Below are 15,227 nucleotides of genomic sequence, written 5' to 3' on the forward strand. Positions count from 1 at the left end.
ATACCCCAATGATGATTGTGGTCAAGTTTGGTTAAATTTGGCCCAGTAGTTTCAGAGGAGAAGATTTTTCTAAAAGATTACTAAGATTTATGAAAAATGGTTAAAAATTGACTATAAAGGGCAATACCTCCTAAAGTGGTCAACTGACCATTTTGGTCATGTTGACTTATTTGTAGATCTTACTTTGCTGAACATTATTGCTGTTCACAGTTTATCTCGATCTATAATAATATTCAAGATAATAACCAACTAGAGGCTCTAAAGAGCCTGTGTCGCTCACCTTGGTCTATGTGAATATTAAACAAAGGACGCAGATGGATTCATGACAAAATTGTATTTTGGTGATGGTGATGTGTTTGTACATCTTACTTTACTGAACATTCTTGCTGCTTACAATTATCTCTATTTATAATGAACTTGGCCCAGTAGTTTCAGAGGAGAAGATTTTTGTAAAAGATAACTAAGATTTACGAAAAATGGTTAAAAATTGACTATAAAGGGCAATAACTCCTAAAGGGGTCAACTGACCATTTAGGTCATGTTGACTTATTTGTAGATCATACTTTGCCGACATTTATTGCTTTTTACAGTTTATCTCTATCTGTAATAATATTCAAGATAATAACCAAAAACAGCAAAATTTCCTTAAAATTACCAATTCAGGAGCAGCAACCCACCAACGGGTTGTTCGATTCATCTGAAAATTTCAGGGCAGATAGATCTTGACCTGATAAACAATTTTACTTCATGTCAGATTTACTTTAAATGCTTTGGTTTTTGAGTTATAAGCCAAAAACTGAATTTTACCCCTATGTTCTATTTTTAGCCTTGGCGGCCATCTTGGTTGGTTGGCCTGGTCACGCCACAAATTTTTTAAACTAAATACCCCAATGATGATTGTGACCAAGTTTGGTTTAATTTGGCCCACTAGTTTCAGAGGAGAAGATTTTTGTAAAAGATTTCCTGATTTACAAAAAATGGTTAAAAATTGACTATAAAGGGCAATAACTCCTAAAGGGGTCAACTGACCATTTCAGTCATGTTGACTTATTTGTAAATTTTACTTTGCTGAACATTATTGCTGTTTACAGTTTATCTCTATCTATAATAATATTCAAGATAATAACCAAAAACAGCAAAATTTCTTTAAAATTACCAATTCAGGGGCAGCAACCCAACAACAGGTTGTCCGATTCATCTGAAAAATTCCGGGCAGATAGATCTTGACCTGTTAATCAATTTTATTCCATATCAGATTAGCTCTAAATGATTTGGTTTTTGAGTTATAAGCCAAAAACTGCATTTTACCCCTATGTTCTATTTTTAGCTGTGGCGGCCACCTCGGTTGGTTGGCCGGGTCACCGGACACATTTTTTAAACTAGATACCCCAATGATGATTGTGGCCAAGTTTGGTTTAATTTGGCCCAGTAGTTTCAGAGGAGAAGATTTTTCTAAAATATTACTAAGATTTCCGAAAAATGGTTAAAAATTGACTATAAAGGGCAATAACTCCTAAAGGGGTCAATTGACAAATTCGGTCAAGTTGACTTATTTGTAAATCTTACCTTGCTGAACATTATTGCTCTTTACAGTTTATCTCTATCTATAATAATATTCAAGATAATAACCCAAAACAGCAAAATTTTCTTAAAATTACCAATTCAGGGGCAGCAACCCAACAACGGGTTGTTCGATTTATCTGAAAATTTCAGGGTAGATAGATCTTGACCTGATAAACAATTTTACCCCGTGTCAGATTTGCTTAAAATGCTTTGGTTTTTGAGTTATAAGCCAAAAACTGCATTTTACCCCTATGTTCTATTTTTAGCCATGGCGGCCATCTTGGTTAGTCGGCCGGGTCACCGGACACATTTTTTAAACTAGATACCCCAATGATGATTGTGGCCATGTTTGGTTTAATTTGGCCCAGTAGTTTCAGAGGAGAAGATTTTTGTAAAAGTTAACGCCGGACGACGGACGCCAAGTGATGGGAAAAGCTCACTTGGCCCTTCGGGCCAGGTGAGCTAAAAACAGCAAAATTTCCTTAAAATTACCATTTCAGGGGCAGCAACCCAACAAAGAAATGTCCGATTCATCTGAAAATTTCAGGGCAGATAGATCTTGACCTGATGAACAATATTATCTCATGTCAGATTTGCTCTAAATGCTTTGGTTTTTGAGTTATAAGCCAAAAACTGCATTTTACCCCTATGTTCTATTTTTAGCCATGGCGGCCATCTTGGTTGGTTGGCCTGGTCACCGGACACATTTTTTAAACTAGATACCCCAATGATGATTGTGGCCAAGTTTGGTTAAATTTGGCCCAGTAGTTTCAGAGAAGAAGATTTTTGTAAAAGTTAACGCAGGACGACGACGACGACGCCGGACGCCGGACGCCAAGTGATGAGAAAAGCTCACTTGGCCTTTCGGCCAGGTGAGCTAAAAAAGTATCATTTATTTAAAACTCACATAAAATGTAATTTTCAAGTCAGGTCAAAAATATTACATTCAAATAATATATTAACTGCTTGACAAATGAGAGATGTCATGGGTTCATTTTTATTAGGAAAGTAAATACTAAACTTGAGTAAGCATTCATTAAAAAGATATTCAATATGCCAAGATTTTTAAATGATGAAAAAACTAACAAACTTATCCCAAACCTGATAAATGTCATTAATGACCTTTAATACTACTGACTATGATTATGTCACATAATATTTTTGTTAACAAATTGGTATGTCTATTTATTACAATGAGGTATACATTTTGCAAACAATATTGGTTAAGCAATTTTCAAAATATTCATCCAAAGTTTGTTAAAATGCACCAAAGACTCAATAGCTTGGTCGCAATACTTGGGTTGTAATTCATTCATCTGTGTTTGTACATCATTGCATATATAAACTTTCTGGAAAGTTTAAGACTTTTGATTAAATTGCAAGAAGAGATTGACTACACAAAGGAATTTCCCAACCCACTTGCCTATCTTCAAGCCTGCCAACCTTAAATGTACATAAGTTGAATTTGTTTGAAAGATATATTTTAAGATACATGAGGTCTCTTCATGAACTATTTTTTGTTACTTTTTTTAAACTCAGCTAAAGACTCAGCTATTGCTTGATGACATGAGGTTGTTCATTGACTAGCTTCACTGTTTTTGTTACTTAGGCCTAAAAAAAATAATGTGTTTCCGATCACCCCCTTGAAATTTTGAAGGGACGGTAGGTAGGGATTTTTTTTTTTTCTTTTTTTTTTTTTTATAATATTATGCTTCATTGCTGTCTCGGTTTTGTTTAAAGGCATGGACACTAGTTTGGGATTTAATAGAAGGCGATTGATTACCCACTTTGAAAATCTCCCCGAGATAACTTTTAGTTTACCCCTTTTAAAATCCCCCTGAAATAACTTTTAGTTTACCCCCTTTTAAAATACCCCTGAAAAAAAACTACGTCCAAACCTAAAAAAAAATTGGGCAGCACTTCCCCTAGGAAATTAGCTTTTTAAACCCAATTCCCCTATTTCAGGACCAAAAGTTTGGGATTGTCAGAGAAAGAAATTGAGAAGATGTGGGGCAGATTCATTTATAGGAACATGAACCAAACATCATCCCAAACCTACAGATAGACAAATATCTTATATACACTGTACCTGGCAGGACACTTTCTTTCGGCAAAGCATGTGGCTTTTCATCAGAATGTCTAAAGCGTTGATTGGCTGACCAGTTTCAGATGGATTAATATCATGTTCATTTTAAAGAAGGGTCTGGCATAAAAATTTGATAAATTTAATTCCAAAAGATTGCTTTGTTCCAACAGTTGTGTTATTGTCATCAATCCCCAGTCATTTTTGCCGGTGGCCGAGCATAAAATTTGTGTTGTGTATTTTTTTTTTCATCGATGTTAGACATTGGATGAATTTCATTGCTAATGTCAAAAAAGGTGTTACTTTCTGTAAAATTTAGAAATATTCTCCGCGAAATGGTCACACTTTCCGCGTTGAACATTGAATAGGACGCGTTGTGTTGCCATGTTCAAACACTGACAAACGAAAATAACTACTGAGCATGCTCCCGCATATATAATTAGCCAAGAAGATTCCACTTTCCAGTACATTCTAAAAATAAGCCTCGAGTTTAAAATTAACGTTGTTTTCTTTTGGGGCCATAAAAAGATCGAGGGACTTGGAATTTTTTATTTTCTTTCAGAAAAAACGGTCGGTAGTTATACAAATTATTTTTTTTCCAACATCAGCTTTAAAAACTTTTGAGTCGGGGGGTCTGAAGGACAGTCAGTCGGGTGACCGGAAACACAACACTTTTTTTTTTAGGCCTTACTTTTAACTCAGCTAAAGACTCAGCTATTGCTTGATGACATGAGGTTGTTCATTGACTAGCTTCACAGTTTTTGCTACTTACTTTTAACTCAGCTAAAGACTCAGCTATTGCTTGATGACATGAGGTTGTTCATTGACTAGCTTCACAGTTTTTGCTACTTACTTTTAACTCAGCTAAAGATTCAGCTATTGCTTGATGACATGAGGTTGTTCATTGACTAGCTTCACTGTTTTTGCTACTTACTTTTAACTCAGCTAAAGATTCAGCTATTGCTTGATGACATGAGGTTGTTCATTGACTAGCTTCACTGTTTTTGCTACTTACTTTTAACTCAGCCAAAGACTCAGCTATTGCTTGATGACATGAGGTTGTTCATTGACTAGCTCAACTGTTTTTGTTACTTACTTTTAACTCAGCTAAAGACTCAGCTATTGCTTGATGACATGAGGTTTGTTCATTGACTAGCTCCACTGTTTTTGCTACTTACTTTTAACTCAGCCAAAGACTCAGCTATTGCTTGATGACATGAGGTTTGTTCATTGACTAGCTCCACTGTTTTGTTACTTACTTTTAACTCAGCTAAAGACTCAGCTATTGCTTGATGACATGAGGTTTGTTCATTGACTAGCTCCACTGTTTTTGCTACTTACTTTTAACTCAGCCAAAGACTCAGCTATTGCTTGATGACATGAGGTTGTTCATTGACTAGCTCCACTGTTTTTGCTACTTACTTTTAACTCAGCCAAAGACTCAGCTATTGCTTGATGACATGAGGTTTGTTCATTGACTAGCTTCACTGTTTTTGTAACTTACTTTTAACTCAGCTAAAGACTCAGCTATTGCTTGATGACATGAGGTTGTTCATTGACTAGCTTCACTGTTTTTGTTACTTACTTTTAACTCAGCTAAAGACTCAGCTATTGCTTGATGACATGAGGTTTGTTCATTGACTAGCACCACTGTTTTTGCTACTTACTTTTAACTCAGCTAAAGACTCAGCTATTGCTTGATGACATGAGGTTTGTTCATTGACTAGCTCCACTGTTTTTGCTACTTACTTTTAACTCAGCTAAAGATTCAGCTATTGCTTGATGACATGAGGTTGTTCATTGACTAGCTCAACTGTTTTTGCTACTTACTTTTAACTCAGCTAAAGATTCAGCTATTGCTTGATGACATGAGGTTGTTCATTGACTAGCTTCACTGTTTTTGCTACTTACTTTAAACTCAGCTAAAGACTCAGCTATTGCTTGATGACACGAGGTTGTTCATTGACTAGCTCCACTGTTTTTGCTACTTACTTTTAACTCAGCTAAAGACTCAGCTATTGCTTGATGACATGAGGTTTGTTCATTGACTAGCTTCACTGTTTTTGCTACTTACTTTTAACTCAGCTAAAGATTCAGCTATTGCTTGATGACATGAGGTTGTTCATTGACTAGCTCAACTGTTTTTGCTACTTACTTTTAACTCAGCTAAAGATTCAGCTATTGCTTGATGACATGAGGTTTGTTCATTGACTAGCTTCACTGTTTTTGCTACTTACTTTTAACTCAGCCAAAGACTCAGCTATTGCTTGATGACATGAGGTTTGTTCATTGACTAGCTCCACTGTTTTGCTACTTACTTTTAACTCAGCTAAAGACTCAGCTATTGCTTGATGACATGAGGTTTGTTCATTGACTAGCTCCACTGTTTTTGCTACTTACTTTTAACTCAGCTAAAGACTCAGCTATTGCTTGATGACATGAGGTTTGTTCATTGACTAGCTCCACTGTTTTTGCTGCTTACTTTTAACTCAGCTAAAGACTCAGCTATTGCTTGATGACATGAGGTTTGTTCATTGACTAGCTCCACTGTTTTTGCTACTTACTTTTAACTCAGCCAAAGACTCAGCTATTGCTTGATGACATGAGGTTTGTTCATTGACTAGCTCCACTGTTTTGTTACTTACTTTTAACTCAGCTAAAGACTCAGCTATTGCTTGATGACATGAGGTTTGTTCATTGACTAGCTCCACTGTTTTTGCTACTTACTTTTAACTCAGCCAAAGACTCAGCTATTGCTTGATGACATGAGGTTTGTTCATTGACTAGCTCCACTGTTTTTGCTACTTACTTTTAACTCAGCTAAAGACTCAGCTATTGCTTGATGACATGAGGTTTGTTCATTGACTAGCTCCACTGTTTTCCCAGCATAACCTTCAAACTCCTTTCTCTGTGTTGTTAAATGTCCAGCATTGATTACAACTAACAGCAACCCTTGAACCTTGGAAAAAAATTAACAACTTTATTATTTTCAAAATCTCTCTTTTTTTTAAATAAAAACAGCATTTTATTTTTCAATTTTCACCACAAAAAGCAGACTTTTTTTTAAGAGTACCGTCTTTTGGTATGTATAACACGCACATTTATACCTGGGGTCATGTTTCATGTAAAGGGGTGCGCTTTATACATGACTACAAACATTTTCTAAGGCTTTTTCAGGTCCAACTCCGACAAAGAAATTTCCAAGTGAAGTGAAGAGTAAGGAATATTTTTGCTAAAACCTCGTTTGTTTTTATGTTTTACATGTTGTATTTGTTATATGCATCCTATTGTTTTTAATTTGTCATGTTTTATTATACAAATATATCATGCTTACAAGGGGTATTTGCCAAAAATACCGGTTGAGAGGTACAAATTTCCAGAGCCGTTAGGCGAGGGAAATTTGATTACCTCGAAACCGGTATTTTTGGCAAATACCCCTTGTAAGCATGATATAATTGTTTAATTTCACCGAATGTTCCACCTCAGAAAGTTTATTATAATCAGGTATCATATGAAATTTCTTCTTGAATGTATAATTTTTGTATATACACTGTAGCTGTGCTATTTGCGCAGTCAAATTGCATTGACCATATAATCATTTCTTATCATTGTTTTAATGTACAGTCACTGACTGTATATATATCTCCCTTTTTATGATAATAATCTGGTTCTCAGCTGACTACTACACTTTGTTCATCAGTTTCAGTGAAGCGTAATAGATTCCAATTTCATGTGACCGGTTGACAATTCGTTTCCGTTGAGTTTTAACTATGACGTCATTTCCGGAATTTTTACGTCATTCACTCCAAATTCAATAATGATGCTTTTTATCCTATATATTTCATCTGGAACCATATATTTAGAATGACCATGAATTTGTCATATTAGAATAGAAATAATTCATTGAGTTATTTTTAGACATGGTATTCCCCATCTGCCATGGTATTTGCTAGGGTATTTCCCATCTGCCATGGTATTTGCTAGCAAATACCCCGGCACATGGAATTCCCTAATGGCAAATACCCCGGCAGAGAAAAGAAAATCTAAATATATAGAAATTGGTGAAAAATACCATGTTTCTCATCCAATCAATATACAGCATTATTACATAAGGTGGAATTATAAAAAAAATACATTTTATATCTTTGTTGTTAAGTTTATTGTGTAAATTTGTCCATCTGTTTTGCAAACTGGAAATTTGCCATGTCTTAATAAAGACACAATAAAGCTTTTGTTGTTGGTTAAATTAGCCTCTGTGTTCCTTGTTGTCATAACTTACTGTTTTTGTATGTGTTCATCATAGAGAGTTGATGAAAAGTGGATGAGAATTGAATAAACTAGCTCATTTTGAAAAGTTAAACCACCTTTTTTTTCTAATGAATCAGGTGATCACAAGTCATGTGGGTCAGTCATGTGACTTATTGCGAAACCTATCATAGTTTTCCATAGATTCACCAGCAAGTTACCTATCCATTTAAACTTTTGTAAGTTCTATTGTCCCATCTAACAAATACAACAGGTATTGTTCTCTATAGTTTATTTGATGGGACCTTTAAATTTCTTCCAAGAGAAATCTATCACTCATTGATTAATTTGCCTGACCAAAAAAATATCTTCTTTGTTGACTGAAATACATGTATAAACTCACATAAACTGCATGTGATACAGTATTTATTCAATATCAATAATATATTTTCAATCTGTTCAATATAATCACTGATTTAATTATAAAAAGTTTATTTCCTGATTTTTATTTAACTACTGCTACTGCATGCATTTATGTTTTAAAGAATTTGCATGTTTTTTGTGGTTGTTTAGTTATAAAGAATACATTTAATGAAGACCTTTATATAAACATTATATTTTCAAGCTTTTACTTCTGAACAGACTAAAAAAAGCTTCCTTGAGCTGAACTGTTTCAGGATTGTTTGCAATGTCTTAGCTTCAAAGTCCCTGCAAAAAAAGCAAACATCATTGAAAACCTGTGTGATACCTATTTAAAATAAAAGATGAAAAAAATCTCAGAAATTGTTTCAATAAAATTTTGTGTAAAACGGACTGAATGATTATATCATAATTGTATTCAAAAGAAAGATCACAAAAATACCGAACTTAGAGGAAAATCAATTCGGAAAGTCCATAATCACATGACAAAATCAAATAACAAAACGCATCAAAAACAAATGGACAAGAACTGTCATATTCCTGACTTGGTACAGACATTTTTAAATGTAGAAAATGTTGGATTAAACCTGGTTTTATAGCGCTAACCCTCTCACTTTGATGACAGTCTCATCAAATTCCGTTATATTTACATTGATGCGTAAACTAAACAGACACAATAAATAAAATAGTCAAAATATGGGTACATCAGTTTACTTTACATTACTCAACACAACTCAAGAACAGTAAAAATAATGCTGCTCAACACAACTCAAGAAAAGTGAAAATACTGTAATATATAAGTATTGTGTATAAGTTTTATAAAATTTGGTTAGGCAAACTAAAGTTTGAGAACAGAATTTGAGATGTTTGGACAGAGAGAGACTTATTGATGCACAGACTGAATAGAGTAAAACTGAGTGCCCCCTTTTGCCACAGATCATAGGGGGCTACCCCCTCTTATCCGTATCCCTGGGTCTGCCACTGTCTGGATATTAAGAAATTATCTGACCTTTACCTCAATATGAGAGAGGGCTATAGTAGTTTCTGCTGTTGGTTCCACTTTGACAGAGTTTCCAACCCAGATTGGACATTCTGATTTATGATCTCGTCCCCCTTCACATTTCACCATCAACAGGTAACCATCTTCCTTGTGAGGGTCATCTTGTGACCTTGAAACATCATCCCGACCACAGGTGACATTCAGTAACTGTAGAATCAATTGTTGGTTGTTGATTATTTTGTTTGGTATAAACATCTGGTAGCCTGGATTCATGGAGGCCATCACCTATAAATATAATCACATTTTATTTTTAAGAATTAATAAAAAATCTTTAATATAAATATTAACAATGCTCTGTATGCTGTGAAACATTTTATTGACTTCAAATGGACAATGCTATTTTCTTACATATTATTGCAACAAACATTGACAGATCAGTATTAATTTCCATTGTTCTATAGTCTTTGGTCTGACCTAAATTGAACTTATGACCTCTGACAATAAAAGAAGCCATCAAAAGAGTGACCTTCAAGAAATTTTAATCTGTTAGATATGCCTTATGTAGTATTACCTCTACAATAACACATAAATAAAATAGAAAATAGAAAATAGGGAATGTGTCAATGAGACAACAACCCAACAAAAGAGAAGAAAACAACCAAAAGCCACCAACAGGTCTTCAATACACAACAATAAAAATCCAGCTCACCCCTTAAGAAAAATGTGTATTAGTTCAGTGAATATGGACATCACACTAAACTCCAAAACATATATATATAAACTATTACAAGCATTCTGAAAGTATTGCATGGCAATACATAGCCTCCCCTATCGGTTAAAGATGAACTGTACTTGAACATTTGTAACTTGATTTATAACTTGTCATGGTGTAAACTAAATAACAAATATCAAGTCGATGTCTTCAAGCATGACGAATAAAAGTGCGGAAAACTGATTATTTAAGTTAATTTTTTAAGCCCAAGGACCATAACTCTGCACAAAATAATCAGACCAAAACAAAATTTGAGCTTGATCTGTAACTTGTTATAAAACAATTTCAACAAGAATGTGTCCACAGTACACGGATGCCCCACTCACACTATCATTTTCTATGTTTAAAGGACTGTGAAATTGGAATAAATTCTCTAATTTGGCATTAAAATTAGAATGATCTTATCAAAGGGAACATGTATACTAAGTTTCAAGTTGATTGGACTTCTACTTTATCAAAAACTACCTTGACCAAAAACTTTAACCTGAAATTTGCACTATCATTTTCTATGTTCAGTGAACCGTAAAATTGGGGTCAAAACTCTAATTTGGCATTTAAATTAGAAAGATCATATCATAGGGCACATGTATACTAAGTTTCAAGTTGATTGGACTTCAACTTCATCAAAAACTACCTTGACCAAAAACTTTAACCTGAAGCCAAAAACTTTAACCTGAAATTTGCACTATCATTTTCTATGTTCAGTGAACCGTAAAATTGGGGTCAAAACTCTAATTTGGCATTTAAATTAGAAAGATCATATCATAGGGCACATGTATACTAAGTTTCAAGTTGATTGGACTTCAACTTCATCAAAAACTACCTTGACCAAAAACTTTAACCTGAAATTTGCACTATCATTTTCTATGTTCAGTGAACCGTAAAATTGGGGTCAAAACTCTAATTTGGCATTTAAATTAGAAAGATCATATCATAGGGCACATGTATACTAAGTTTCAAGTTGATTGGACTTCAACTTCATCAAAAACTACCTTGACCAAAAACTTTAACCTGAAGCCAAAAACTTTAACCTGAAATTTGCACTATCATTTTCTATGTTCAGTGAACCGTAAAATTGGGGTCAAAACTCTAATTTGGCATTTAAATTAGAAAGATCATATCATAGGGCACATGTATACTAAGTTTCAAGTTGATTGGACTTCAACTTCATCAAAAACTACCTCGACCAAAAACTTTAACCTGAAGCGGGACAGACGGACGAACGGACGAACGGACGCACAGACCAGAAAACATAATGCCCATAAATGGGGCATAAAAATCAAACCAATACCTTCAAGCATTAAGAAAAAAGTGTGGAAAACTGATTTTCTGGACTGACGGAAGAAACAGACAAAGTGCAAACCTAAAGTTCCCTTCAACTTCTTCGGTAGGGGACTATAGGGGACTATTTAAATTCATACAAGACTAGCAAAGGCCAGAGGCTCATGACTTCAGACAGGCACAAAAATGCTACATTTTAGTTAAAATGAAAAAAATGTGTTAAAGTGTTGTAAATTCATAATCTACTTCTATATACTTATCTTAAAAAAGTGAGGATTCATTATATATTACATTGGAAACTAATTTAAGTGGATTTCCTGAGTATAAGTGAACCAGAAATTTAAGTGTTCAACAAAGGCTAATTGTCTTAAGGTTTCAATGAAGAATATGTTTAAACATGAAATAGTGTATCTACCAAAATTTGTATCTATGAAAAATGAATCTGCAATACTTTAAATATATATCTGTATTTCTATTTTTCAGTCCTAAATGTTTCTATGGAGTAAAAACTTAACAAAGCATCTGTCCAAGTTTGGTAGAAACCAAGGATAGTTTAAGAAAGTTATTAAAATTTTCAAAACTTTCAACCACAGAGTGTATATTTGTTGCCGTAGCGGCTGGAATAAAGGATTGCATTCATTATCTCAAAAGACCTAGGCTCGACAAAAATGAATCTATATTACTTTAATTATATCTGTATTGCTATTTTCCAGTTGTAGAATTTTCTATGGAGTATAAACCTACCAAAGCATGATTTGTTTCTTTCAATTTATCCATCAATTCAGCTGTATTGACTATTATGTTAAAGTCTGCTGCTATTTCAAGATCCTAGAAAATATATAAATAATCATTACTTTCAATTTCAAAGTATACCAACATAGTAAAATGAGTTTATTACATTGGTTGCAATGAATTACATTGATTTCCCAGTTAAATAAAAACCGATAATTTCACATGTGAAATAAACGTGGTCATTTCACTCTCTGACGTCATACAACAATAGGCGTTGTCAAGATGTTGATAACGGCGGATCAAAACAAATTGTGAATGCATAGAAAAAAGATATAGTTCCTTACATGTTTTACATTAATTTCTTTTAAAAGAGCCATTTGCCAATGTAATAAAAAGAATAACTAATTAAAAAATTCAAATATCAAAAAATATTCAACTCGTTACCGAACAACACTGATAATTAACTCATGCGCTATGCGCATTCGTGAATTATGTGTTGTTCGGTCACTCGTTGAATATTTTTCTCTATTTCAATTCTTCAATTAGTTATTCTATAATTAAAGATGCAAGTTAGAAATAATCAATAATTGACAATGAATCATTCCTTTTTACATTTACTCTGACATGTAATATAAAATAAAATTAAAATTCATTTCATGAACACCTACCTTAAATATGTACCTTTCAACATATATAAAAAGTTAAGAAGGTTCCTTGACAGCAGTTTTTCAATACAGAGAATCTATTAAAAAATTAACCATAAATTTTTCCACTTTGCTAAAAACAATACTTTAAAAATGTAAAAATCTATGTGAAAATGATCACTATCTATATGCTAAGATAATCATTGCTTTCTACTTCAACATCTTTGGTCTTCAAATTTTAAGTGTGAATGTTCCTGATGAAAGTACACCCAGAAAATGCTTTAGTTGCACCAAATCTATAAAGTTTTATTGTCATTATCTATATGTTACATATAAATACCTTTCTTAATATTTTAGCAAAACCTAAGGCTTTGGTTGCTCTTTCTCGTGCTTCATTAAATAACTTCTTACAGTTTCTGGAGGTCTGCTGGAATGAATGTCTACAAACAGAAAATACAAATTACAAAACATCACAATCCACACAATCCAAATACTATGAAAGCTTACAATATAAATGTTCAAATACTAGGAACTTCTTTTATCATTTTTGTAAAAGTTTATGGACGACAGACACCAAGTGATGAGAAAAGCTCACTTGACCTTTCAGGTCAGGTGATCTAATGACACATTAAGTGTTCACATTTGCTTCACTTGGATCATACTTTGTTTTAATTCAGTTTTATTCCTGTAAGTATTTATGTTGTTTAAATCATTTCACAGTCGTTTCTAATTTCTGTGAGATAAACATATCTGTATGCCTATGGTGTCCACAAAATCAATGCAAATTCAGCAAAACTGATTGATGAGTTTCCTTATTTAATATTTCAAATTAACAGGCAAAATATACCTCAGTTCCATAATTCTTTTAACATGATCTTTCCTAGAATTTTCACAATCTGAAGGATCTAGGCTGTCATCATCTGTATCTCGTGAAATAAATTGTGCATTGGCATTTTCATCTTCTTCATCTGCATATTCATCACCATTTTCATCTAGATCCTCATCTTCGTCATCCCTCATATTCCAGTCATATAAAGAGGCTGTGAAATCATCAATACCTGTCTCCATGAAATCCACGATAGAATTTAATAGACTGCTAGCTAAAGTGCTGAAACGTTTAAAAAAATCCCCATAATTTTCTAATTTTCTATTTCTAAGTTTGCGACAAATGTTTAGAAATGGAATTATGCTAATTTTCTCAATAATCTTGTGTATATCTTGAATAAAAAATACAAGTGTCTTTTTCTTGTTGGAATGTACATGTACCTGGCCACGTCCACTTGTATATGTAGTATTTGTATTTTTATCCATCTGATGAGTTAAGCCTTTTGTATTAACTGATTTTTATAGTTCGTTTTGATGTTGAACTGTAACACCACTGTCTCAGGTCAGGGGAGGGTTGGGATCCCGCTAACATGTTTAATCACACCACAATCTGTATGTATGTGCCTGTAATTCAGCGTTTGTCGTTTGTTTATGTGTTACATCAAATTGAGAATGGGAATGGGGAATGTGTCAAAGAGACAACAACCCAACCATAGAGCAGACAACAGCGGAAGGGCCATCAATGCAGTGTGAAACTCTAGCACCTGGAGGCGTCCTTCAGCTGGCCCCTAAACAAAAATGTATACTAGTACATACATATTTGTTTTTTCGTTCAATTATTGTACATAAATTAGGCCGTTAATTTTCTCATTTGAATTGATTTACAATGTCATTTTAAGATTTTTTATAGCTGACTATGCGGTATAGGCTTTGATTATTGTTGAAGGCCGTACAGTGACCTATAGTTTTGTTTATTTCTGTGTCAATTGGTCTCTTGTGGAGAGTTGTCTCATTGGCAATCATACCACATCTTTCTTTTTTTGTATACCAAGTGAAATAAATCCTAAGACAGGTACAGAATATTAAAATGGTAACCATAAACAAGCTACTGTAACAATTATAAACTAATCGTTGGATAAACAATAGATTACACATGAGTACAATGACTGTGGAGATCACATAAAAATTTTATGTAAACAGTGTATATAGTGTCTTTAGTTGTGATTTTTTATTTTTATTATGTTTTATATTTTTGGTGGTAGAATGGTTTAAAATATGAAAGTATGGTTACCCTATAAAGGGTTTAAATATCCAGAGCATAAAAACAATAATGATAGTACTCTGAATGAATTTACAAAATCTTCAAATTGACACTGCTTATTTATCTTGCCTCATCAAACCTTACCTAAACCTCTTTCCTGCCTCAGCCTCACCACCAATAATATAAGGACAAATGCCTTTGGTAAATGTCCACTCAGTATCAAGTACATTCTTAAGACTCCTTGAAGCTTCTGGCAGATTTTGTAACATATACAACCAAGTCTGTAGGTATGTTAGATATTCCTATAAAAAACAAAGGTAAATACCTGTTGTTATATAGAGAATAATACATGGCAAAATCCGTATCATATGCCGTATCATCCCGAGATACCAATATCAGCC

At 33.6% G+C, this 15,227-nt stretch overlaps 1 protein-coding gene across 1 annotated transcript in view; it reads right to left on the reverse strand.

Moving 5' to 3' along the window:
- Positions 1-15,227, reverse strand: part of LOC139490857 (mitogen-activated protein kinase kinase kinase 4-like) — a gene marked incomplete at its 3' end in the record, with an annotated part of 44,545 nt that overhangs the window by 15,488 nt on the left and 13,830 nt on the right. Inside the window, 6 exon segments of the mRNA XM_071277934.1 lie at positions 6,456-6,605; positions 9,327-9,596; positions 12,109-12,192; positions 13,081-13,180; positions 13,588-13,848; positions 14,971-15,128. Of these exon segments, the coding sequence (XP_071134035.1) occupies positions 6,456-6,605; positions 9,327-9,596; positions 12,109-12,192; positions 13,081-13,180; positions 13,588-13,848; positions 14,971-15,128 (1,023 nt within the window).

The sequence above is a fragment of the Mytilus edulis genome, chromosome 10 (assembly GCF_963676685.1).
Source record: "Mytilus edulis chromosome 10, xbMytEdul2.2, whole genome shotgun sequence".
Taxonomy (NCBI): Eukaryota; Metazoa; Mollusca; class Bivalvia; order Mytilida; family Mytilidae; genus Mytilus; species Mytilus edulis.